This window comes from Triticum dicoccoides, chromosome 3A (assembly GCF_002162155.2).
Source record: "Triticum dicoccoides isolate Atlit2015 ecotype Zavitan chromosome 3A, WEW_v2.0, whole genome shotgun sequence".
Taxonomy (NCBI): Eukaryota; Viridiplantae; Streptophyta; class Magnoliopsida; order Poales; family Poaceae; genus Triticum; species Triticum dicoccoides.
In genome coordinates, this window is record NC_041384.1 from 65286194 (window position 1) to 65310653 (window position 24460).

The 24460-nt window shown below is 49.3% G+C and overlaps 3 protein-coding genes across 3 annotated transcripts; 1 reads left to right on the forward strand and 2 right to left on the reverse strand.

Annotated features, from left to right (window-relative positions):
• Positions 1 to 5954: 5954 nt before the first annotated feature.
• On the reverse strand, positions 5955 to 8826 carry LOC119267179 (mini-ribonuclease 3-like). Its single transcript, XM_037548527.1, has 7 exons — positions 8560 to 8826; positions 8171 to 8292; positions 7859 to 7948; positions 7464 to 7516; positions 6865 to 6967; positions 6535 to 6650; positions 5955 to 6456 (listed from the first exon to the last, which is right to left on the reverse strand). The coding sequence occupies exons 1-7, from the start codon at positions 8783 to 8785 to the stop codon at positions 6408 to 6410; spliced, it is 759 nt and encodes a 252-aa protein (XP_037404424.1). The 5' UTR covers positions 8786 to 8826; the 3' UTR covers positions 5955 to 6407.
• Positions 8827 to 9031: 205 nt separating this feature from the next.
• LOC119267180 (DEAD-box ATP-dependent RNA helicase 20) lies at positions 9032 to 12976 on the forward strand. Its single transcript, XM_037548528.1, has 10 exons — positions 9032 to 9296; positions 9391 to 9638; positions 10507 to 10686; positions 10782 to 10943; positions 11110 to 11264; positions 11541 to 11633; positions 11740 to 11825; positions 11912 to 12138; positions 12225 to 12458; positions 12604 to 12976. The coding sequence occupies exons 1-10, from the start codon at positions 9241 to 9243 to the stop codon at positions 12651 to 12653; spliced, it is 1491 nt and encodes a 496-aa protein (XP_037404425.1). The 5' UTR covers positions 9032 to 9240; the 3' UTR covers positions 12654 to 12976.
• A 2378-nt stretch (positions 12977 to 15354) lies between these two features.
• On the reverse strand, positions 15355 to 22283 carry LOC119267182 (cytochrome P450 90D2-like). Its single transcript, XM_037548529.1, has 8 exons — positions 21911 to 22283; positions 21404 to 21740; positions 20103 to 20252; positions 19646 to 19894; positions 18396 to 18485; positions 18108 to 18293; positions 17720 to 17841; positions 15355 to 15834 (listed from the first exon to the last, which is right to left on the reverse strand). Exons 1-8 carry the CDS (start codon positions 22150 to 22152, stop codon positions 15747 to 15749), a joined length of 1464 nt encoding a protein of 487 aa, XP_037404426.1. The 5' UTR covers positions 22153 to 22283; the 3' UTR covers positions 15355 to 15746.
• Between the last annotated feature and the right edge of the window lie 2177 nt (positions 22284 to 24460).

Consider the following 24460-nt stretch of genomic DNA (forward strand, 5'->3'; position numbering starts at 1 on the left):
CGAGCACCTCAGTGGAGAAAGCTAAAACTGACTGTCATGATGAAGCGAGAGCTGGTCGCTGTTCGAGAGGTTTTTTCGAGTCCCTAAAGACTTATGCCGTTTAGGGCGAGGAGTCGGCTCTGTCTGGCCAAGGCGTGGATAGCGCCCCGAACTCGGTCTTCCGAATACTAGGGGCTTCGCCGAAATTTAAAATTATAGAATTCTATGGCTAAGTGAGAGTGTTCACGCGTTATAGTCTGATTGCCTTGTTCGTTGGGCTGAGCGCCTCCCTCGAAGGACCCAAACACGGGAAAAAGAGCGCTCAGGTTTATCCCCGAACACCCCAGCACTAGCGGCAAGGGGGCAGAAGCTGACGACTCGCCATCTCTCAGAATTGATAAACAGCCGCACAGAAGGTAATATTTTAAATTCCAACAGCATTGCTCAGCGCATATGAACAAGTTTTCAGCGCACAGGACAAAAACGAGCGAGTTTTACTCAAAAATTACATCCCTAGAACATTCATCCGCCACAAGGCGGGCACCCTTCAGAACATTCTTATAATAATTTTCGGGCTTGCGATGCTCTTTCCCCGGCGGTGGCCCGTCCTTCACAAGCTTCTCAGCATCCAGCTTGCCCCAGTGCACCTTAGCACAGGCAAGGGCCCTACGGGCACCTTCAATGCAGACGGAGCGTTTGATGACTTCAAGCCTTGGACAGGCCTCCACCAACCGTCGCACCAGCTCGAAATAGCTCCCAGGCAGGGCCCCTCCAGGGCACAGCCGAACAATGAGGCCCTTCATGGCCTGTTCGTCCGTCTTGTGGAGTTCGACCAGTTGCTTCAGCTGGTCGCTCAGGGGCACGGGGTGTCCGGCCTCAGCGTACTGAGGCCAGAACACCTTCTCCGTCGAGCTGCCCTCCTCAGCTCGATAGAATGCGGCAGCATCGGACACACTCCGGGGAAGATCTGCGAACGCTCCTGGAGAGCTCCGGATTCGGGTAAGTAACAAGTAACTCACATTTATGTGTTTGCTTTGCATAAAGAATGCCTTACCCGCCACTATCTTCTTCACCTCATCCAACTCCTGGAGGGTCTTCTGGGATTCGGCCTTGGCAGATTTGGCATTTTCAATAGCCACCGCAAGCTCGGATGCTTGCATCTCAGAGTCAAGCTCCAAACTCTCATGTTTTTCCATGAGAGCCTGGAGCTCTTGCTGCACCTTGCCAACCTCGGCCTCATACTTCTCCCGCTCGGTGCGCTCCGAGGCCGCACTCTTCTCGGCCTCGACCAGTGCTTGCTTAAGGGTCGCCACCTCAGACGTGGCCCCTACAATAGCCACGATAATCCTGTCATTTTTTGCAATTGCACCCTTTTTATATATATTTAAAAACAAGGTATTTCTTACCTTCATTATCCTCGAGCTGCTTCTTGGCATGCTCGAGCTCTTGCTCGGACCGCTCGAGGTTCTGCTTTAGCGTGTCCACTTCCGTAGTCAGTGTGGCGAACGCAAGCAGGAAAGCCTGCATATGCATATTGACTCATTCGTTAGACTCCTGCGAATTCTATTTGATCCTCTACTCGGCTTTTCTTCCCGAACGCCAAACAGAGCATCAGAGGCTATTGTCTATGCGGTACTACTATTTACACATTCTTTACTTACCTCAAAGCCTGTCAAAAGGCTAGTACAAGCTTCAGTCAGTCCGCTCTTGGCGGACTGAACCTTCTGGACCACCGCACTCATAATAGCACGGTGCTCCTCGTCGATGGAGGCGCCTTGGAGCGCCTCCAACATATTGTCCGGCACCTCCGGTTGGACGGGGGCCACCGGCACGGCGGACTTACTCCTCTTGGAAAGAGGTCCCCCGCCGGACTCTGGAACCTCTGAAGGTTCCAGAGTGGTGTCCGGCCTAGAGCCAGACTTGGAGCCCTGGGGGGTTTCATCCCCTTTGCTCCTGGAGTCCGGGAGGTCGCCTTGCGGCGCCTCCAGGACCACCTCCTCCCAGCTTGGAGCCTGTTGGGACAACACTTCGGTGTCGTCCCTAGGGCGGGGGGAGGAAGCCGTCGGAAGCGAGTTCACATCCGACGAGTCCAGTGAGCTGCTCGACGATGCGTCGAACCGGTCTTTGGGTGGGCTGCATAAACATATTCGACATGAGGGAAAAGCTGTGTAATAAACGAATACTATGAATTACTCTGGTATCTGGATACTTACGATTTGGCCAGGGGCTTGGCCCTAGGCGCCCACTCCTCTCCGCCGCCGTCGGCGTCGGTGGAGCAGTCCGGAGGAAGGGTTTTCCCCTTCTTGGACCCTTCAGCCTCCCTAGTTGGGGCGGCCTTCCTCTTCTTCCCTTCCCCGCTGGAGGGGGAGGGGTCTCTTCTTCCTCCTCCTCGTCTTCGCAGGAGGAGTGCGTCTTGGATTCGTCGGATGATGAATTCGACACCTCCGGGCGTCGGGCACTCTTTCGAGTCCCCCATGGCCTTCTCCTTGACCTTCTTCTCTGGCACCACATAGGGTGCCGGAACCAGCAGCTTCGCCAAGCGAGCATCTGCTGGGCCTTCGGGTAAAGGAGCCGGACAGTTGATCTGTCTGGATATCACCTGCCAATCCTGTCAAAGGTAAAGGGAGTTTAGATCCCGCATGGAGTCAAACTATGAAAAACGGATACCCTGTAAAAGGAAAGAACAGCTTACCGCGAGAGCATGGCGCTGCGCGCTGAATCCGCGATCCTCGGTAGCGGATGCGGGAGCCTCGGCACCCTTGAAAAGCACCTCCCAGGCATCTTCGTACATCGTGGCGAAGAGCCTGCTCAGGGTTTGGTGCCGCGCCGGGTCAAACTCCCACAGGTTGAAAGCCCGTTGTTGACACGGGAGGATCAGGCGGATGAGCATAACCTGGACGACGTTGACAAGCTTGAGCTTCTTGTCCGCCAGGGTTTGGATGCATGTTTGGAGTCCGGTCAGCTCTCCTTTTTTACCCCACGACAGGCCCGTCTCTTTCCAGGACGTGAGCCGCGTTGGCGGTCCGGATCGGAACTCAGGGGGTGCGACCCATTCGGCGTCGCGCGGCTCGGTGATGTAAAACCACCCCGATTGCCACCCCTTCAGGGTCTCCACAAAGGAGCCCTCGAGCCAGAGGACGTTGACCATCTTGCCCACCATGGCGCCTCCGCACTCCGCCTGGCTGCCGTGGACCACCTTCGGCTTGACGTTGAAAGTCTTGAGCTAGAGCCCGAAATGGGGGCGGATGCGGAGGAAGGCCTCGCACACGACGATAAATGCCGAGATGTTGAGGACGAAGTTCGGGGCCAGATCGTGGAAATCCAGGCCGTAGTAGAACATGAGCCCCCGGACAAATGGGTGGAGGGGGAAGCCCAGTCCGCGGAGGAAATGGGGGAGGAACACCACCCTCTCATGGGGCCTAGGGGTGGGGATGAGCTGCCCCTTTTCGGGGAGCCGGTACGCGATGTCGTTAGACAGGTATCCGGCCTTCCTCAGCTTTTTGATATGTCCCTCCGTGACGGAGGAGACCATCCACTTGCCTCCCGCTCCGAACATGGCTGGAGAAGGTTGAGGTTGGGAGTGCGGACTTGGGCGCTGGAGCTCGAGTGCGCAAGAACGGATAGGCGAAGGAGGAAGAAGGCGTAGGTGAAAAGGTGGATCCTTATCCCCTTATATGGGCGAACGCAACTACATGTCCCCACCAGCCTGGTAAAACTCGCTTATCTCTAAGCGCCGTAATCAATGGCGCGGTTGGGTTACCCACGCCCGTATTGATGAGAATCCCGGAATAAGGGGACACGATCTCTGCTTTAACAAGACGTGCCAAGGAAACCACCTCGCATAACGCGTTGAGATGGGACAGTAAAACGGTTCGAATAAAAGCTTGGCCGTGGTGTGATGTCACACTACGGAATACGTCAGCAGATTAGATTTATGTAAATATTATTCTCTCTATGGCAATATGTGGAAACCTGTTTTTCAGAGTCGGACACTATCTTTGTGTTCAAAATCTTCTATGAAGTACTTGGAGGAGGAACCCGCCTTGCAATGCCGAAGACAATCTGCGCTCCGGACTCGTCGTCATTGAAGCCTGGTTCAGGGGCTACTGAGAGAGTCCTGGATTAGGGGGTGTTCGGATGGCCGGACTATACCTTCAGCCGGACTCCTGTACTATGAAGATACAAGATTGAAGACTTCGTCCCGTGTCCGGGAGGGACTTTCCTTGGCGTGGAAGGCAAGCTTGGCGATACGGATATGCAGATCTCCTACCATTGTAACCGACTCTATGTAACGCTAACCCTACCCGGTGTCTATATAAACCGGAGGGTTTTAGTCCGTAGGACAACATACACATCAACAATCATACCATAGGCTAGCTTCTAGGGTTTAGCCTCCTCGATCTCGTGGTAGATCAACTCTTGTACTACCCATATCATCAATATTAATCAAGCAGGACGTAGGGTTTTACCTCCATCGAGAGGGCCCGAACCTGGGTAAAACTTCGTGTCCCTTGTCTCCTGTTACCATCCGGCCTAGACGCACAGTTCGGGACCCCCTACCCGAGTTCCGCCGGTTTTGACACCGACACTCCCCTTTATTAGAGCATCTCCAACAGCCGCGCTAAACAAGCGCCGCGCCATAAATTTCGTTATTTTAGCGCGCGCGCAACCGGTAGAGTGGCTCCAGCGGGCACGCAATAACCGCGCGCGCGGCATACGGAGTTGGGCGCGATGTTCGAATCGCCAACTCGTGCTGTGTATTTGAGGCGCCTGCTTCCGCGCGCGCAACCGATAGAGTGGCTCCAGCGGGCATGCAATAACCGCACGCGCGGCATACGGAGTTGGGCGCGCGGTCCGAATCGCCAACTCGTGCTGTGTATTTGAGGCGCCCGCTTCCACGCGTGACACACACGAGCGCTCGCGCCGCACTCTCTCCTCCCCGCCACCTTCGCCCCGCACGCGCCGGTGCCGGCGAACTTGACCCGATGGACGCACGCGCCGGCACCCGCTCACCCCATCCTACAGCCGCGACCCCTCCACCGCCGCCGCAAACCCTAGCATGGGGAGCGTTGGACTCGCCTCCGCTGGAGCTCCTCCGAGCATCGGCCTCGCACGCGGCTGCTTCATGCCATCGCGGTTGACCTCGACGCGGGTGGCATCGCGCCGGCGCCGCCCTGTGCCGCCCCCCCCCCTCGAAGCTCCCCAATGCGGCGCGACCGAAGAAGGGTAAGACATCCGCGAAGAAGAACAAGGCGGCGGACGGCTCCGGCACCTCGAAGGCGAGGATGAAGAAGCTTGCAGGGTGTGTGACGGGCGCGGCGGCTACCGAAGTGCCGGCGAGCTCACTCGTTGAGTCGGCGGCCGACGATGCAATATATGGCAATGCCCCGGCGAGTCACGCGTGCTGCATTTTTTGCGCGCTGCTGAAGCGGCGCATGCGCTGCATTTTAGCGCGACTGTTGGAGCCAGCGCTGCCGGCCGCACAAAACCAGGCGAAGGGCGCACGGGAAAGTGTTTTTTAGCATGCGGCGTGTTGGGCGGCTGTTGAAGATGCTCTTAAGAAGAATGGGAAATATACCCATCAGGTGCTTGTGGTGCAGTGGCTCGGGACAACCGGGGTGATTTCATTGCTGCAGCAAGTTGGTTTGTTCCAAACATCAATGAAGTTGACTTAGCTGAGCTAACTGCCATTAGAAACAGGATATGCTTGGCAACTCACATTGGATGCAACAATATAGAAATTGAATCAGATTGTTTCTTCGCAGTGGACTCTATGGACCAAGTTGATGATTATTTAGGCCCGAAGGTAGCTATCATCACAGAGTGTAAACAGCTTATGATGGACTTTGCTTCCATATCCTTCAAACATTGCTATAAAGAGGCCAATTAGGTGGCAGATGAATTAGCAAAAAACTCTTCTACTACTAGATCCTCTAGTTCTTGGGATGATTAGATCCCTGATTTTATTTCTCATCTGCTTGTAAATGACATGTCTATTATTTGAGAAATAAAGTCTATTTGCGGTCAAAAAAAGAATGGGAAATATACCCTAGAATAAACTGAGATTATATCAGCATTCAACATCAATTCATTCCATACATCTCATATCTTACACGGAATCCACACAAAGCTTGGGTCTCAATTGTGCTCATGACCTTAATGTGCCACAATCTTCAGATCAGAATCATCATGACCTCGATGTGCCACAATCTTCTGATCATAACCATCAGCCTCTTGCACGGCCTCCAGTATGCACGATCATATATGTTCCTCAACTAACTCGATCTTGCCTACACGCAAACAACATTCACTCATTTTTCTTTTAAGTCTTAACTTTTGGAACACGTGTGCTGCAAGTGACGCGTGCTTGTATCAGTCGCTGCGTCATCAAAGAAACTCCGGTTCAGTTCATTACATACTGAAACTGCTCATCGCTTTGCAGGTTGCTGAGATTGTACAGAAGTTGATGTTGTTTTCCTGGCAGAAACATTCATTAGTAAGCACAGACGCAGATTAAAAACCGGAACCAGAGGAGCACAAATAAAGGATGTTTACTGGAAGCTTGAGCGCAGCTCATCTGCAATATTCTGTGATGAAGCACCACTTGTGAATCCTAACTGGAACATCATTTGCTCCAAGCGCTTGAAATTCGTGAGGTAAAGATATCCGATCTAATAGCAGTAACATCACCAACAATGTGAGAATTTAGTCCTCTAAGAAACAATGTGAGGATTAGTCTTTACAATTGAGGACACCACACTGCAACTTATAGTTAGTAAAGAAACATTGCAACTTATAACAGAAGAGAGAGATCCACAATTCTTTAGTTGTGAGGGAAAAAAGTCAGGATATTTGGTGAACATGACTGTTAGTTGTAGAACAAACCAGTGTTTCAAGTGAAGATGCTCGATTGTACACTGCAATTCCTGCCCGTTTTCTTGTACGAGTTTTGCTGCTAACGATGTTCCTTCCCCAACGAAGTATGTCCCTACAGAACATGATTATCTAAGTAACTCACAGGTCACAGGTACTAGACAGATGAGAAAGCATCAAACAATACTACATTTGTTCATATTCTATATAATGCAGAGAAAAGAAACGTGGCGCAGTACAAAGGCAACTCTAGGAAGATGAATTCATACGTCCTAAATACTGATGCACTAACACCGCATGGAAGTTCAATCATGTGTATAGAGGCTAGTGCATAGTGTTTCCTACTCCCTCCGTTCCGAATTACTTGTCTTGGATTTGTCTAGATACGGAGGTATCTAGCACTAAATGAGTCTAGATACATCCGTATCTAGACAAATCCAAGACAAGTAATTCGGAGCGGAGGGAGTAGTAGGCAGTAAAATGCTAGAAACATAGCTTTACTTTTTTTCTTCGAGAATATGCAAGAAAGCTGCATGTATCATATTATGAAACAAGTAGGTACAAGACACACATCGAAGACGGAAGAAGAAAGGTAGATTAACTAGATTTACCTTTCTTCTTCAGTTAGAAAATCCTCTCCCAGGAGTTTGTTCAGCAGCAGATCCTGAAGGAAGGAAACAAATGACAATTGATGTGAAAATATGCCTGACATTGTGATGCTTCAAAGCACTCTCTTATATGCAGCAAACAGAAGGGAGAAAAGGCAAACAAAACGAGTGCTCTTCAGAAATTGAACTACAGCCATTAAAATAGCAGTAATTGAAACAACATTAGGAGACAAAACCTATTGATATGTGCGGAAAATGTTAATATGAAGGCTATGATACAATAGATAAACATAGATGATAAAGATAAATTCTACATCACAATCAACGAACATACCATACTGAAGCATTTAGTCTATGTAAGCTGTTTGATCAGAGGATAAAGAAGAGCCATATCAGACCTGTGATTCACATTTCACAACATCCATCACACGCTTATTATATTCATTGATGCTCAGTGGAGGAAAGAAGAAGTGTCTCCGAGCATAGAGCTGTATCACAAAGAGCAAGAGTCAGATCTCTCTCACAACAAACAAGCTTGGAGTTGAAAACTAGTACACATTGTCTCAGCACCGTCAGGAACATCATATAGTAAACCCAGAGCAAATGAAGGTCAAAAGGGACAGCTATGTTGAGCTACATGTAATATAGTAACTACATAACAGTAACTGTAAAATGCATAAAGACCAAAGAACAAAATGACCAATTCTCACTTCATATATGCAGTCCCCCAAGTATGCCAGCGATGCCGCGTTGTAGAGTGAACGGGGCTTCTTCACCTCTGGCGCGGGCGGCAACCACCACTTCTCAAACCCCATGTATGTGCTCTTCTTTGCTAATACGAAGCAACCAACAATCAATTGACAGAATTACAAACTTCTCTGGCTAAATAGTGTAGTAACTACACGGCCCTAAAACTAGAGCAGGCACAGCGATATGGAACTAGTTTTCGTCAAGTTCTCGATGACCAGTTCTGTATGTAATTGCCTGATACCAACTGCCTCCAGTTGTTCACTGACAGCATATGCTGCCAGAGCTTCAGGGGATTAGAACGTGGAGCAAATGGCCGGGATGGCAGAGCTGAGGGAGGACAGACAGATACCTTGGCCCTCGCTGCTGCGCGCGAAGAGGTCGGCGTGCGTGGGAGGGGGCGCGCGCGCCGGGGTGGTCGCCGTCGCCGGCGACTGCCCCAGGGCGGGCTTGGGCTTGGCCTTTGAAGGCTTCGGCACGGCGACGGTGGCGGCGCCCGGATTCATGTCCCAGGCGGCGCGCACGCGGAACTGGCGGTGGCGCGTCGGCGCCGCCATGGTCGCCGCGACGGTGGCCATCGTCGTCGGTCGCAGGCAAAACTCTCGCGCCGTCGAGGATACAAATGGATAATAAACAGCCTCCCGCCGTGGATAATTTCCCCTCTTCCTCTGTTCGCGGCCCGAGCTGGCCCACCTGGCAGTGCAGTCATTCCCATTTTACGCTTCCGTTAGACACGGGAAGACGTTTCATTAGTCGGGTTGCGTATTTGTGGGAAATACGCCTACAAGGGTGAAATCTCTCGAGCACTACCCGAATGCCGCACGCGGAGCTCGCCTGTTGAACTTCGCCGCCTCCGCTTCACTTCCAATTCGAATCGCCTCCGCCGCGCCGCCGCCGCCATCAGCTTTGCTTGCTTCTTCTAGAATTCCTCGGCCTGCCGAATCGAGCCCTCCGCCGCCTCGGCGCACCCTCACCGGAGCCGAGCCCCCCACCGCCGGCCGCTAAACCCTAGCTGCCGCCGGCGACCGCCGCCATGAGCCGCTTCGACGGCCGTGCGGCGGACCCCAGCTCCTACCGCGACCGCCGCAGGTAACCCGCTCCGCTCCACACCCTAAGCCTAACAGCAGCCCTAGTAATCCTGGTTCTAGGTCCGGTTGGTTACCTATTCTGCCCGTGTTGGCAGTGAGGGGGCGTTCGGTGGCGGGACGAGGGCGTTCGCGCCGTCGGGAAAGCCGGATGCTGCCGCCGCGGCGGCCGCGGCGGAGCTGGACGGGCTGCCGCGGTTCGAGAAGAACTTCTACGTGGAGGTTCCCGCGGTGGCCGGCATGACGGCGGAGGAGGTCGAGGCCTACCGCCGCCGCCGGGAGATCACCGTCGAGGGCAACGACGTGCCCAAGCCGGTGCGCGACTTCCGCGACGTCGGCTTCCCAGGTTAGGCCATGGCGTTCTTCGTAGCTCCTTCTCTCCCCGTGCGCAACTGTTGTGTTTCAGGCTTTCAGGCGCACAAACTTGATAGAATCAGCAGGGAGTAGGATAAGTTCTCGTTAGCATCTGTGTTGAATTGCTTAAAATCGAATAACAGGAACGTCTTCATTTGGCTATGTGCCTCCTTGTATCACATGATGCTCTGTTTCTATCATACCACACTCAAAAAGCATAATATTGATGCACCTATATGTAATTCTAGCAAATACCCTCATGTCACTGGGCTGAGTTGGTCCTGTTAGCTGATTGGGAAAAGGCCTGCCCTGTGAAGCAGTGATTCTCATTGAATCACAAATTTTAGCTAGTTAGCTCTCCCATTTTTCCTACATATGTGAGTAATCAACAATAGGATATTAGGGCATAATAGCACTGGTTATCCTGCTCTTGCGTGTGCCAGTCACTGCACTTATTGCCAGAAGTTTAGATTTTTATTTTCATGCTTTGAAGATACTTGATGCATAGTATGTGTTCTATGAACTGAAAACAAAGTGGTAAAAGTATATTTATTACTGTACTTTTTTACCAACTAGGAGTTTCCTGGTCCTCACATTGCATCACATTATAATCAGAAAGCTCATGCATCTGGAGAAATTGTAGCACCATATTATGATACCCTTTGGCGTCTGCCTTTGTTTTCCTCCACCTTTGTTCTTAAATTTATATTCTTTATGTATAAAACTGTGCTGTTTGTTTAAGAAAAATGTTGCTATTCGTAGATACATGATTATTATTTTGTTTATGCTTCCTTAGCTTTATCATCTCACAGCCTCTGTTTCCACTTGCTTGCCTAAGGTCCTTCATTTCTTTTTTGCAGACTACGTGTTGCAAGAAATCACAAAAGCTGGCTTTACAGAACCTACCCCTATCCAGTCACAAGGTTGGCCAATGGCACTGAAGGGGCGTGATCTTATTGGCATTGCTGAAACAGGATCTGGAAAAACACTTGCTTACCTTTTACCTGCCATTGTTCATGTTAATGCTCAGCCTATTCTAGGTGCGAATATGGTGCTTATATTTCTTGATTTACTTTCCTGGAATCATTCTGGATAATAATAATCTGAAAGGCTGATACATTCTTTGTTATTCAAGCTCCTGGTGATGGTCCGATTGTTCTTGTGTTAGCCCCTACACGTGAACTTGCTGTCCAGATACAGCAGGAGACAACAAAATTTGGTGCATCATCAAAGATAAAAAGCACATGCATATATGGTGGTGTCCCAAAAGGTCCTCAAGTTCGTGATCTTCAAAAAGGTTCTCCCCCCTCCCCCCTCACTCACTCATGTGTGCATGACTGCATGTGCCTGTTTGAAAGGATTTTCTGTTTGTCTATACTCAACTGATTTAGTTACTTGCTATTTGTGTTGGTTTCTATTGGTTCTTTACATGGCTGGTGATAGTCCGATTGTTCTTGTGTTAGGTGTTGAAATTATTATAGCCACGCCAGGAAGACTAATTGATATGATCGAATCACATCACACAAATTTGCGGAGGGTCACATACCTTGTTTTAGACGAGGCAGATCGAATGCTAGACATGGGTTTTGAACCTCAGATTAAGAAAATTGTGTCTCAGGTAAGCCTCTTCCTTTTCCTACCACACGATTTATTGCATTTAAGGGTAAAAATCCTGAATGTACGTGCAAATCAATGTTCTGATCTTCTCCATTTGATGTGTGCCTTTTTGACTTGCACATTGTCATTTTCGCTATAAATTGAGTTATTATGATGAGGTTGTCAAATCATTTATCCACCATATAGTTATTATCCATTACCCATCAATATTAGTATTGGCTTCACTGAAACTTGGCAAGTCTAAAAAATGATGTCAAAAGATTATATCCTGCTTCAGATTCGTCCAGATCGACAAACTCTTTACTGGAGTGCTACCTGGCCAAAGGAAGTTGAGCTGCTAGCAAGGACTTTCCTTTTTGATCCATACAAGGTGAACATTGTACCCACAGTTCGTTGTGCTAGCTGATTTCTTACATACTACTAGTATTCGACTTTATGTGTTGCATTTCAGCAAATTTTAATTTGGCGTGATGCAGGTTATAATTGGTTCTGAAGAACTGAAAGCTAATCATGCTATTTCTCAGCATGTTGAGATATTATCTGAGAGTCAGAAGTATAACAAGTAGGATTCTGTTTCATTTTCAATTACATAATATGTACTCAAAATGCTAATTCAGCGCCTTAATACTGAACCATTGTGACATAAAGGTTGGTCAATCTACTGGAGGATATAATGGATGGCAGCCGAATTTTAATATTCATGGACACCAAGAAAGGATGCGATCAGATCACCAGACAGCTTCGAATGGATGGTTGGCCTGCTCTGTCTATCCATGGTGACAAGAGCCAAGCTGAAAGAGATTGGGTTCTTTCTGAATTCAAGTCGGGGAAAAGCCCTATTATGACAGCTACTGACGTTGCTGCTCGAGGCTTAGGTATACAGAAATTCCCTCGGAAACAATAAGTTATAAATTATGTAACACAGGGAGATTAACATGTGTTCTGTATATCTTGAAAACAGATGTTAAGGATGTCAAGTATGTCATTAACTATGACTTTCCGGGGTCTCTGGAGGATTATGTCCATCGCATTGGTCGAACTGGCAGAGCTGGAGCAACAGGGACAGCCTACAGCTTTTTCACGGCTGCTAACGCCAGATTTGCCAAGGATCTTATTAGCATTTTAGTTGAAGCTGGGCAAAAGGTCAGCCCTGAATTAGCTAATATGGGCCGTGGTGCACCACCTCCTTCTTTGGGTAAGTTTTCTGTTGGATTGCTTTTTTTTTTTCAAGATATACAGATCCGCTGATTCTTTGTTCTGCACCCATTATTTTGTTTACCCCAAGAGATTGTTGAAAGCCATCTTGTTGAGTTGGGTCTGATTATTATTGCATTTCGCAGGTCATCGTGATAGATACAGGGGGCATGGAGGTGGTCGTTCATGGAGCTGACATTAAAATATCAGTTGTTGCAAAGAGCGGTATTTGAGCTTTCTTTGTGGATGATCATGTATTTCTGGCTCACTAGATCTTTTGGCTAGTGTCCGGTAAAAGTGGATTTATTTACTTTGGATACCATGTTGTGTTGACTGAAACCTGTTCACCCATTCTGTCTAATAGCTAGAAATGTGTCACAATCATGCAGTTTCAGTAGAAAATAGTTCAGTTGTCAGTTTTGCTGAGTGACAGCAAAACTCATATTTTGGTCCCATCAATGTCAATACATGGCGTAATTTATTTCCATAATACCGCACTCACCTACGTTGGGTCCGTAATACTGAATATCAATGCATCATTAGTTTTGTGCAGTTCCTCTTCTGTTTCTTTTCCTCTTGTGGTACTAGCACCACTAATGAGAAATAGCTGTTATGGTTGTCAGCTGGAACCTAGAATGGGGTTTCTTCCGATCGGTACAGTGGGATTTTTTTCCCCTCTCACCATGTCACGATAAATGTAGATCGTATGGTCACAGCTTTCCTTCATAAGGTTGTGGTCATAAGCATTGTTCGAACTAGATGGGAATGATAGGTGTACTGATTTGCTGTTTGCCCGACATAGGATACTTTTGACACCATAACTGAGTTAAAAGTTCTGCACACGATGTAAGAAACATCTATGTCAGAATGTTGTCCCATAGTGTTCTTTTGCTTAGATTTTGCATGGAGTGCCATGACAAGTCAATGCCCCTACATGAAAATTGCAGTGTGAAGTTAATGACCCTGCTGGGCAGTGCCTCCCTCTAGTGGTTGCCGCTGATATATCCACATCTTTGTGAGTACCATCCTCAGCTTCCCACCAGCTTTTGCTGTACTGGTCCAAGATCTTATGGTAAATATAAGATCTGCCAGAACAAATTGATTTGTGGTCCTTGCTGCTGTTGCATGTCTAATATACTACATCTGTCATTTGGAGTTATCTATCATGATGCCTGAAAACCGGATTTTGTTTCTACGAAGAGACTCTCTTTGTTGCAGTCGGGTCCACTGTTACTTTGCAGTTTGTACCACTGCCTTGTTGAGTGTATCTTATGGCCATTTCTACATTGAAAATCTGTTGTTCCTGCTATACATGTTCTTAGTACATCTGCACAGTCTGTCTATTAGTCCTCGGGCCTCAAAGTTTGTTGGGTGCTATCTGCATTACAAGTTCTCTTCGGTGACTTGTATTTCATTATCAGTATTTACATTAAGTCGCCACTGTTTGAAAACAGAACATGACAAGTTCCGGTCATGATTGAAGTTGGAGTTTCAGTATGAAGTTTCTGGTCAAATACTGAATGTGGAGTCCATGGTACCAGCTAGAACCATGGAAACCTTACTGGCCTTATTATCTAAAATAATCGCCGCGAGCTCCCACAATGTTTTTTTAGTTCAGTTTGTGTTATCCCAGTTGATTGATTCCTGATTAGTAATAGCATGTGGATTCCCACTTATTTCAGCTCATGGTCTTAGATCAGTGTCTCTGAACCTTTGTAGTCTGCCATTTCACTTTGCGTTAGCATTATGGCGTCCATGTGGCATGTCTTGTGTGTGACTGCATATCTATGTCGCGGAATGGTCGTCGCGGACGAGTATGCAACTTGCGGGGCATGTGTTTGTTCATTCAGCAGGCCTCTGCTTGTTCTTGTTGTGGTCCGTGCTACAGCTTTTGTGTTGCTAAATAACGCTTCAAGTTACCTCAGGTCGGCAAGTTTATCTAAGTACAGTATATACTCCTAGATCATCATCATTGTGCCCGACAGAGACAGCCTGTGCCCATGCACATGCTCTGCCTCTCGTGCTCCCCAAAGCCCGTCTCACTAGTCGCTGCCGGGCACACCGGTCAGGAAGCTGCAGCAGAGGCCAGCCGAGCTAGAAGATAGTGGTGTTAGATCGGCGTAGCTGCTGGTGATCCGACCACGCTCGGGACACCTTGGCCTAGAGGGAGGACCCCTCTTAGGACGCTGGGTGGAGCTTCTTCGCGATCGCGAGAAATGGCTCGCGTTGCAAACAAACCCTCGGTTACTCTCTAGCACGCTTCATAGAAACCTACTCCTAGCTTACAGAATGGAAACACGAGAGGACAAGTACTGAAAGGAGGAAACCTCTGATCTTGGGATGCTACTGTCTACTATTCCCTCTATAAAGAAATATAAGAGCATTTAGATCACTGCTTTATACTGATCTAAACGCTCTTGTATTTCTTTACCGAGAGAGTACTATAATACTTCTACAGCAGTGTTTATGCTTGGCATCCCCCAAAAGGATGCAGCTCCTTTGCCCTTTCTTGCAGCGGATGTGACACCGTCTCTTTGCAGCTGCAGCTGAAAATTTGCAGGATCGCAACAAAGCTGAGCTCACACTATCCATCCATCCATCCATCCATCGTCCCCATGCTGGACTTCTCTCTCTAGGCCGTATGTACTCCCCTCTCCCCTCTTCGCCGCCCCAAAGCAAAGCAGGCGCAGCCCCAGCTTTGCAGCAGCCGAAGTCCCATCAGCCCGGTTCATTGCGTTGCCATCGCATCCACTCACACCACCTAGCATTTCAGTTGATGAAGCAGACCAGACGGTCTACTCTCTCCTCGTTCGAAATTACTTGTCACAAAAACATTCATTTTTATCCATTTTTAAGACAAGTAATTTGGAATGGATGGAGTAGTACGTACAGAGATCTATTCCGAACTTTGCTTTAAGTTGCTATATATATATTGCTTATACTACTATAACAGCGTCATCGATCGGAGATTCAGGAGTCCTCCTCGGCTATATATTGCTTAACCCTGCTACAGCGACCAGGTTCCATCCACCCCACGGCTACTTCTCGGCTAATTAACCCTCCCCTACAACACTCATACATACTTCGCCCATACGGCCATACCTATGTGCTCAGATCAGATGTTGCCTGCCTGCCTGCCTAGCTAGCTTCCTGAAGGACCCTTCAACCTTGCGATGGAAGATACCACACCATGCGTGTGGAGTTGTGGTAGCATTGAACCCATATGTATATGTGCACGTTTAACTTGACTGCTGAGCTGAGTTGCTTGAAGGATCCGGCTGACAGGCGGCTAGTCCTTGGCGGTGACCCTGATGGGCATGCCTCCCTTGAGGCGCACGGTGGGGAAGTTGACGATGTGGTCCTCCTCGGCCACCCACCTGCATCCATCCATTCCAATCCAACGTCATTGTCATTGTCATTGTCAGGCAACAAACGATACATCATACGGACATATATGTGGTGGATCTCATCTCGCCGTCAGCCACACGATCTCGATGCGCATCCATGCATCTCAACATTTTATTGATAATAACTAGCGTGCGGTGCAGTGCCCACTCGCATATACTAGTACCATGCAATAGGTTATAGGGGTGTAAAAAATATGTGCAAATCTTGATGGGCACTACGTACTGGGCAAGGTGAAAAACGTAATGAAAGGGCTATTGTTGTGGTCGTGGTGCTACAAATGCAAAGAAACAAAAACAGCCATGCTGCCATGCAGCGGCGCCATGCCCTGGCGCGCCGGTCAAAGCGCGAGGCGCATGCGCGCGCATATTTTATTGGGTTTCATGCAGGCATGCAGCCGAGCTCAATCACGACCCGGACCGGAGCAGACACGAAGCATGCCATCCGTCTGATCCAGCCGGTCGAGCCCATTTTTTTTACCATCACATTACATGCATGTCGCCCAACTTTTCCACTACGTACTACAGTATACGTACGTAGGAGTGCTCCACAGGCCGATAGACATAGACCGATGGCGTGCCCGTACACCAGGTGCGCTTGGACCGACTTTGTATCATACCGCCGCCCCACTGGAGCACCACCACTATCGGCCTACTACCTACTACGCCGACCGGCCGAAGCGTGCGTGCGGGCACTGTGCGGCGGCGGCCGCCGACGAGTGGCACGTGTGGATGCCGGCGCCGCAGCGGCAGGCACAAGGGTGGGTGCCCCCCCTCGCACGTGCTGGTGGGGGTCGTGCCGACGCCGCACGCACGCGTACACAGCTACCAGCACGCACCGGCCATGAACGAATGATGCTGCTCATACTGCTCATACGACGACGACGACGACGACGACGACGACTACTACTATATGCTCGTGTACACACGTGCGGCCGGCGTGCCGTTCTGCTCGGTCTCACGCCTAGCCTAGCCTAGCCTAGCCCTATAGCATTTTTTCTTTGAGGGGGCCTAGCCATAAAGCATAGCGTGATAGCGAGTACGTACTGCACTACGCGTGGTAGGAGTCGGCGGCGAGTACTTGTTGGTGGCCGGCCGCGTCGCACGTGTGGCCCCACGCGCCAACGGAACGGACCCCCCCTCGACGCAAAGCCCAACCCATATAGGCAGGGTCCGTCGGTGTAGGGTAGTGTAGGGGTCCGTTCTCTCGGCCTGGTCCTCCCTAGCTAGGGATTCATCTGCCTGTACCGGCATAGATTGAAGATCCGAACCTCCCTCCCTTCCCAAATTATTGGCGACCCCGGTGGTCGATCCATCCCACGTCAATGCACGTAGTACTACACACAGTATTTTCAACGAAGAATGCGCGGCGTAATTTCAATCTTTGAAAAGGGGGAATGTAGTGTTTTTGATAAATGGGCGCATTACACCCGGCCCCTGCATAACTGAGATGCACACACAGCCAGATGTAGTGTTACCCGACATTCGGTTTCGAGCAAAAGAATGGCTTGGCCAGGGTGGTGAGGTTGTAGATTCATGACACTAGTTGTGCAGGTAAAATATCTCTTCGTACCACTACTTCTATTACTAGGGCATTGTATACATGTGTCCTACATATATTCACACATGTGCATTAGAGTGGCAAAGAAAGCAAAGCTACGTGCTAGGCTCAAGTGATGTGATGGGGAGATGAGAGACAAGCAAGTCTGTCTGAGTGAGTCTCGAGATCATTCGTGCAACGAACGATGAAGGACCGGAGAGTCGCTGGCAGGCAGGCTAGGTGGTGTGATGTTTGCATGCACGGGTGAGAACGAGAACGGGAGCGACGAGAGTGATCCATGCATGCATAGTTACATACCTGAAGCTGGTGACCAAGTGGTGGAGAAAGATGGAAGCTTCCAGCCTGGCCAGATCCAGGCCCGGGCACAGCCTCAACCCACCACCAAAAGGGGTGAAGCTGCTAGTGCTCATGTCCTTCTCCTGTTGATCCACACACATTGTATTTTTTCAGACCGATAAACACATTATTAGGTTTCCCAAAAAATCAAATGGCAATCATATAAAGCTCCACAAGTATAGTAATACCCCACCATTTTTCATCATTTTCTGATATATAGACATGAGAAAAAACCCACATGCCAGGAGTCCCACAAGACCCACTCATCGAACCCCTCTATCATGTTGGTGCTGCCTAAAGGAGTAGCAATTGGATCAACATCTCTACCGAATGTGGGGCTCGTCCTCACCTTCCACCTCCATGGATTGAACTTGCAGGGGTCCTCGTAGAGCATGTCGTCGAGGTGGACCGACCGGAAGTACATGAACACGCGCCATCCTTTGGGGATGAGATGCCCCTTCACCTCGACGTCGCGGACCGCCTTGCGCATGATCCCGCTGATGATGTTCCCAACTCGCAGCGTCTCCGTTATCACCTACACATGCACCCCCAAAATGTTATGTAAATCCAGTTGTTGGTAGGATAGAAACCAAGATATTACGTAAATCAAGGTGCTGATCTTGATAGTATTTCTTACATGCTGCGTGAATGACAAGGACATGTAGTCAGTCCATTGCAAGGTTTCACCCAGGTCGGTTTTCCTCATCTTGAGCTCCATGTTCTCCTCCTGGAATCGCCAAAATGTGTCACCAATCATTGTCGCATAAAATGGTTACCGAAATCAAAAGTTCAGTTCCTTTTTCTACCGCAGGAAAATCGAGATAGCTGCCGCTACCTAGCTAGGCATGTTCCCTAACAGTACCTGGCCCGCGGAGGCTTGAATGAGTTCATTGCTCACATGGCATCAAAGACAGAAACAGAGTCGACACACGAGTAATTTCTACGCACTGTAGCGCTGTAAATGGAAACTAGTGAATGGCATGATGCTGATGCTGCTTCTGCTGCTTGCGCAATAGGATGTACTACATCCTAGCTAGGGAATGTTCACAGCCCTTCTATTTCACCAACTGATGAAACTGTATCTCAGAAACATACATGTACTACTTCAGAAACAACAATAGTGATTGGTTTGATTTACCAATAATGTTGTTCTGTGCAACATAGTTTTTCATAGGGTGGAAGTTACTTAACAGTGGCACATGAGTAGATATTTTGGTTGCACTAGCTGGACAAATTAGCACTTGCCATCATGCCATCAGGTGTCAAAAGCTATGTGACAAGGATTAGGTGGCATGTCCAAACTCTAAAGCAAAGCGACGGCATAGAGTAAGTAACAACGTGACTGATGAATCGACCGAGTTAGATGCCACATCTCATGATGCTAAGCACTTGAGTTGAAGGTGGTGGCCAATTTCGATGGGATGTGTGTGTAGCTGACATTATCCATTAACAATGTGAGTGTGTGTGCATGTCTTGTTGCATGCTAGCCCACACACACTCACTCACATTGTTAATGGATAGTGCACTTTTTTAGGCACATAGGTAGTGTAAACAACAATAGTTAATCCTCACGTCACTTAGATGCCAACAAGAAAGGCATGGACCAAGGTTGGCACGATCCTTTATGTCATGATAACGATCTAAAAAATTCTTCTGTGGTATGCAGGCTCTCATAATTATAAACAGGTTTTGGTCGAGACACAGATGAGTTGAACATGTCTGGCTTGAATTGGCAGGTTGCAATGTTCATACACATTCAGATGTTATAACTGTTGCTTTTAATTTGTGCAGATTAATCAGTCGGGCTCTGGCTCCGGCTGACCAGAATGCTGATAGAAACTAAGTAGGAGTATGGGAAGTGAGATGGAGTTTTAGTAGGGTAGGTACCTCGAGCTGTTGCAGGGCGAGGGGGCACTCGCTGAGGAACTTGACGGCGAGCGTGATGAGCACCGGCACGGAGTCCTCGGCGGGGATCATGAAGTCGATCATGTTGTCGGATATGAGCTCGTCGGTGAGCTCCTCGCTGCCGGCGCCCATGAGCACGTCGATGGCGTCCCTCGGCGGCCCGTCGAGGGCCCTCCTCCTCCTCTTCTCCTGTATGATCCTCTGTATCACCCTGGCCATCCTCTTCTTGGCCTGCACGCACGGGCGCACCAGAGAGAGAGAGAGGTGAGCAGAAGGAACAACGATGGTGGCCTTGTGACATTGATGCCTTTGGTTTCGCTGCCATATTGGCAGATGAGATGCATGGGGCGGGGGAGACAGTTGCAGCGTGTGGGTGTTGCATGCATGGATGAGGATGGATGGTGAGGGAGTGAAATAAAAGAGCGTAGGACGTACGTACCTGGAGGGATCTGTAGAGCCTAGTCCCTGGCAGCTTAATGGGAAGGGACATGAGTCCGACAATAAATTCCTGGAATTGCTGCTTGAGCTGCTGCATCTCTGGGCCTGCCTCCAGCCCGATCAGACCCCGCACCAGGATCTGGAACACAATCTGCAACACGCACACACCACATTCATCATTCATTCATTCATGTCCCTCCGGTAGTACTCCTAAATCGTTTTCATGTAAAATTTCAAGGTGCCTCCTCGTCATGATTTTGCTTGAAATCATCTAAAAAAAGATTTTGCTTGAAATGCAGTGAATTCGGCGCAAAATTTCGACATGGAGCTCAAATTCACCACATGCAAGTTGCAAGTTTCTTTTCCCCCTCGCAGGGTGACTAGGGAAAGTCTTACTCCTCTTGATCTCCGCCGGTGAGTCTGTGGATTCGCCTCCCTTACGTCTGCCGTTCCGGTGGCTGGTGGCGGGTGGGTAGGGTAAATCCTGGTGCCTCGACTCCGGCTAATAGATAAGTTAGGGTTTTAGGATGTTTTGTACTCCCTATCTATAGTGATCTAAACGATCTTATATTCTTTTACAAAAAAAGTACCATGAACCTCTATAACAGGTGTGTTTTTTTATTTTAAAAAAAATCACCCCACGGTATAACAAGTACTCCTTCACACCAGTACGTATCCCTAGTACATCTCTTGCGAGGAGAGATGATTTCTTTTACTGTTTTCTTTTGCCCGCTGGTAATAGTAATAATCAAATCCTGCGTGTGGGCCCCACACGAGGGTAGGGAGGGGGGGTGGGGGCGGAATTGAATGGGGAGGAGAAACACAGGGCAGGGCAGGCACCAGCAGCGGACTCCCCACAATCTCATTAAGATACCGCACCCGCACAGTCACAGTCTCCCAACCCCCCCTCCCCTCCCCTCCCCTCCTCTCTCTCTCTCTCTATCTCTAGCACACGCACGGGCACGGCACAGGCATGGCGAGGAGAGGAAAGAGAGAGACCCCACGCCCTTTCGGGCCGGGCTTCCCCTTCCATGTGGTGACACGGCGCCCGCACGTGTGCACGCCGGTGCGCGCGCCATACGACCGCTACTTGTAGTAATCCAATCCAATCCATCCCGATTCTTTCTTTCCTTCCTCTCTGACGCACGTACGCACACGTCGTCCTACCTAGAGCCTAGACTCGCTCGCCCTCGCCGTCGTGCTACAAATCGAGCTATCAATCGACCGATCGGGAGGCGGTGGTACGATGAGATGAGAAAATGGATGGATGGAGGGAGATGGTGTGTAGGCAGAGGGACGTACCGTCTTGGCGTGGTCCTGGATGCGGAGGCGGGCGCCGGGGCCCTGGTGGCGCCAGGAGGCGAGCGCCGGGGCGAGGAGGCGCTGCATGTCGGCGGTGACCTGCGCCTTGAGCTGCGGCGACTTGAAGAAGGCGCCGACGAGGCCGTGGACGCGCCGCTGCAGGCCGCCGTTGATGACGAGGATGGAGGACTTGCCCATGAGCTCCGTCAGCGACCGCGGGTACCACGGCACGAACGACCGCGCGTCGCTCTGCAGCACGAACCGGTTCACCTCCGCGTCCGCCGTCACCACCGTCGCCGACCCGAACAGGTGCGACCGGAACACCGCGCTGCCGTACCTGCATGCACGCGCCCACGGTCCGCGTCAGTACAGTACCACGCACGTGCATGCGCGCGCGCTGCCATGCCATGCCATGCCATGGCATCGATGGGTGGACGGATGGTGCCACGCGCACGCGTGCCGCCACTGTGCTGCGCCAGGGAAAAGAGACGGCTTAATTTCACTCACCGGAGGCGGCGCTTGTCGACGAACGCCTCGGGGCGCGGGGAGTAGGAGCAGGAGACGAAGTCCAGCGTCTCGCCGACGACCGGCCACCCGAAGCTGCCGGGAGGGAGCTGCGCCCCCGTCTTCATCGCCCGCCTCCTCGGCCTCGCCACGGCCGGGAGCAGCCTGAAGCACAGCAGCCACGCGGCGGCCAGCAGGGCCCCGGCGGCCGCGCACGTCGACGGCGCCGGCCAGGAAACGGACATCGCCGGAGGCAATTGCTGTCACACCGTGTCTGTGTGCGCGCGTGTCTGCGACTATCCTTGCACCGCCCGGCCGGCCGCTTACTTCTGATGGTGCGGTGCGGTGCGGTGGAGTGGAGGTGGAGATACGCGACTACGAGAGGACGAGGGGTTCCGAGGGGAGGAGCACCTATATGTAGGCGGCGAGTGGGGAGGAATGGAAAGAATTGGCAGCCGCCGAGCGCAAAAGGTACGGGCGGGGGCGAGGGGAGAGATTTTCCGAATATAAGCAATTGGGAGGATTGAGATTTCGTAGTACTAAATCAAATCTTACATTAAGATTTTCTGAATATAAGCAATTGGGGAGGGGATTGAGATTTCGTAGTACTAAATCAAATCTTACATTTAAGATTTTCTGAATATGTTTTCTCTTTTTGCGTAGCCCCCAACATCTATCAAATCATTGTGTATCGTGGCACAGTGCTGGTACTACTACGGACGGAGGACTGGCTAGATATATCTTCCTTCGCTATGTTTGTGTGTTTCCTTCTCTGTGTCCGGGGTCCGGAAGATTGTGAGCCCCGAGCGGAACCAACCGATGCTGGTGATGACTGATGCCTGATGCGGGGCCCAACAAGGATATCTCTACTATTAAATCACTACTACCCCTCCGTTCCTAAACATTTGTCTTTCTAGACATTTCAACAAGTAACTACATATGAAACAAAATGAATGAATCTACATTAAAAATATGTCTACATACATCCATATGTTGTAATCATTTGAAATGTCTAGAAAGACAAATATTTAGAAAACGGAGGCAGTATTAATTAGTATTATTAATTAACTAATTACTAATTTTAAAAGATATATACAATTAATTAATAATTAATAACCACTAACCTAAAAAAGATCTCTACTATTAAATCACTACTATTATTTCCCCGCAAAATGTTTTCTTTGCATCTTTTATTTCGCATTTACTCGAGATCTATTTATCCAATCTATCACAATTTTATCCCGTCAACTTGCCAATTTCCTACGTCGTTACCCGGAAGAGGGATTGACAACCCCTCATAAGCGTCGGGTTGCAAGTATTTGTTCTTTGTGTGCAGGTACCGTTTACATAGTGTTGCTGGGTTCTCCTACTAGATTGATACCTTGGTTTCATAACTGAGGGAAATACCTATCACAGTTGTGCTGCATCATCCCTTCCTCTTTGAGGAAATACCGACATAGTTCAAGCGACATGAGTACATACCCTCAGCCCCGAGGGTGAACTACTCCCTCCTCATCATGGAGACCGCCGGGATGATGAAGATGGCCTCCGGTGATGATTTTCCCCTCCGGCAAGGTGCTGGAACGGGGTCCCGATTGTTTCTTTGTGGCTTCGAAGGCTTGCGACGGCGAAACTTCTCATCTAGAGTTCTTTTCGGGAGTTTTGGTATTTATAGAATTTTTTTGGTGTCGGGTATCATGTCAAGGGGGTGCCCGAGGGGCCTAGAAGCCGGGGGGCATGCCCTAGGGGGTGGGCGCGCCCCTAGGCTTGTGGCCTCCTCAGTCACTTCCTGGCCTAGCTTCGCTGCTTCAGGGGTCTCTTTTGGTCCATAAAAAATCACCATAAATTTGCAGTCCATTCCGAGAACTTTTATTTCTGCACAAAAAATGACACACAGTACTTCTACTGAAAACAACGTCAGTCCGATTTAGTTCTAATCAAATCATACCAAAACCATATAAAATTGTTGTAAACATGGCATGAATACTTCATAAATTATAGATACGTTGGAGACATATCAGTGGAGTCTTCTCTTAACTCTTTTATGCATGATTATTGTAGCTTTGTATTTCTCTTCGATCTATTGATTTGGTTTGGCCAACTAGATTGATTTTTCTTGCAATGGAAGAGGTGCTTTATGATGGGTTCAATCTTGCAGTGATCTATATCCCGATGACAGAAAGGGACAAGACACATATTTGTGTTGTTGCCATTAAGGATAAAAAGATGGGGTTTATTTATGCGTGAGTTTACTTTGTCTACATCATGTCATCTTGCTTAAGGCGTTACTCCATTCTTTATGAACTTAATATTATAGATGCATGGTGGATAGCGATCGATGTGTGGATTAATAGTAGTAGATGCAAGCAAGAGTCCGTCTACTTGTTTCAGACGTAATGCCTATATACATGATTAGTGCCTTGAATATCGTCATGATTATTCGCTTTTCTAACAATTGCCCAATAGTAGTTTGTTTACCCATCGTATGCTATTTCCAAGAGAGAAGCCTCTAGTGAAAACTATGGCCTCCGGTATACTTTTATCATATATTAA